At 34.6% G+C, this 1,640-nt stretch overlaps 1 protein-coding gene across 1 annotated transcript in view; it reads right to left on the bottom strand.

Moving 5' to 3' along the window:
* LOC140344955 (protein ELYS-like) overlaps positions 1-1,640 on the bottom strand; it is a gene marked incomplete at its 5' end in the record, with an annotated part of 19,660 nt that overhangs the window by 12,005 nt on the left and 6,015 nt on the right. The window contains 3 exons of the mRNA XM_072432142.1: positions 386-564; positions 644-776; positions 858-1,054. Coding sequence (XP_072288243.1) covers positions 386-564; positions 644-776; positions 858-1,054 — 509 coding nt within the window. The remainder of the gene's footprint in view (positions 1-385; positions 565-643; positions 777-857; positions 1,055-1,640) is intronic.

Below are 1,640 nucleotides of genomic sequence, written 5' to 3'. Positions count from 1 at the left end.
AGAGATATTAGGTAACTAAATTCCAAATGTTCCTGTCTCTTCATATAAAGTGTTATGAACCAGTGAATAGTACGAGTAAATGTTACTTAGAAAGAAGAATGTGTGGAAAAATCTTAGGAATCTCCTAGCTATTTAAATCAAAGCTTTATTAAAATTTGGCCTACAATGGTAAAACAGAAAAGATTGCTTTTTTTGCGTTACCAAAGCCAATACATAAGCACTTTTTAACTGCATCTTCAAGTAATGCAAAATGCAACACCAAATGTCCTTAGTATTAGTGAAAAAAAAGCTCTCTTTAACATATCAACAACTTCCATTGACCAACAATCTAGTAAATATAACATGCTGTAAAACCTCTGATTGTTACTTTAAATGCAATAATTACCAAAATTGTAAGTGCTGGGGTAGTAAAACTGCTCTGGAGGTGGAAATGATGTTGGGGCTCCTCTGCTAAAACTTCGCTCATGCACAAGCATATCAAATATACTGTCCTGAGTAACATTCATCACAGCTTCAAGTGACCAGAATGCAAAGTAAGAGCAATTCCTGAGAAACTGACCAGGCCTGGAACAAGAAAATGTATGATGAAATGAATGCAACAGAGCCTAACCAGAAATCAATGTAAATTACTCAGTCTACTTACCTTAAAGAATCAGGCATCTGGGCTTGATACCAACGATTTATGTCAAACACTGCCATATAGATTGATGGTTTACCATGCCCGTAAGTAGCTACTTGCCAACTAAAGACGGTAACACTGGTATCAGGTGACGTAACTGAAATCGAAACATATGTCAAAACATGCTGCATAAGCTTATATTACCCAATTATATGTACAGGCTAAGAAATAAGCAAACCTTCGTGAAGTCCATCTTCTCTTTCACTATGAGCACGGAATTTTTCTATGGTTTGACAGCCCAACAACTTTGTATTGTTGGTTTGACTTCTCAAAGACAAGGAGCTAGCTGAAAGATCTAGGCTATATCTTTCTTCACAATATTCCAAGTGCTGTAAAGTTAAACACCATGATATATTACCAGCTTTAAAAATGCAAAAAGCAATTTATGCTAATCTGTCATAAATATTCATACTTTAACTAATATACAATGTCTTACCCCAAAAAAGTCTGGTACTAAAGATAAACATATTAAAAAATTTGGCCAAAAAAAGTATTTTACACACTCAAAGGAAGCTGGGAGTTTGGTGATGACAATGAAAGTTTTTCTTCCAGTGAACAACCATCATCAGATTGAGGATGATTTACAATTGGGTTGTTAAAAACCCAATGACAAACAAACAGAAATTTGACTTTTACGTGATTGACTGATTTTCTCTAGTAGGAATTTAAAAGATACAGTCTTAGCAGCAATACATTAAACCAAGACAAATGATGTATGGTAAAAAACAAAGCATATCTGTAAACAGCTAAACATCAACAAGTAGTAAATTATCAAATTCTACTGGAGTCTGATGTTGCTGTCTTCAGAAAGAATATTGTAAATGCCATTAGAGGTTGTTACCACTAGTGTGTTGCAGAAATGTATATGATAACACAATTAACACAATGTGTGGCAAAATACACAAGATATGCGTCTGAGCTGGGTTGCAATTCATTAATGCCACTCCAACACACCTTGCTA

Source organism: Pyxicephalus adspersus, unplaced genomic scaffold (assembly GCF_032062135.1).
Source record: "Pyxicephalus adspersus unplaced genomic scaffold, UCB_Pads_2.0 Sca246, whole genome shotgun sequence".
Lineage (NCBI taxonomy): Eukaryota > Metazoa > Chordata > Amphibia > Anura > Pyxicephalidae > Pyxicephalus > Pyxicephalus adspersus.
Note: the sequence above shows the minus strand (reverse complement) of the source record. Positions and strands in the feature narration are given on the sequence as shown.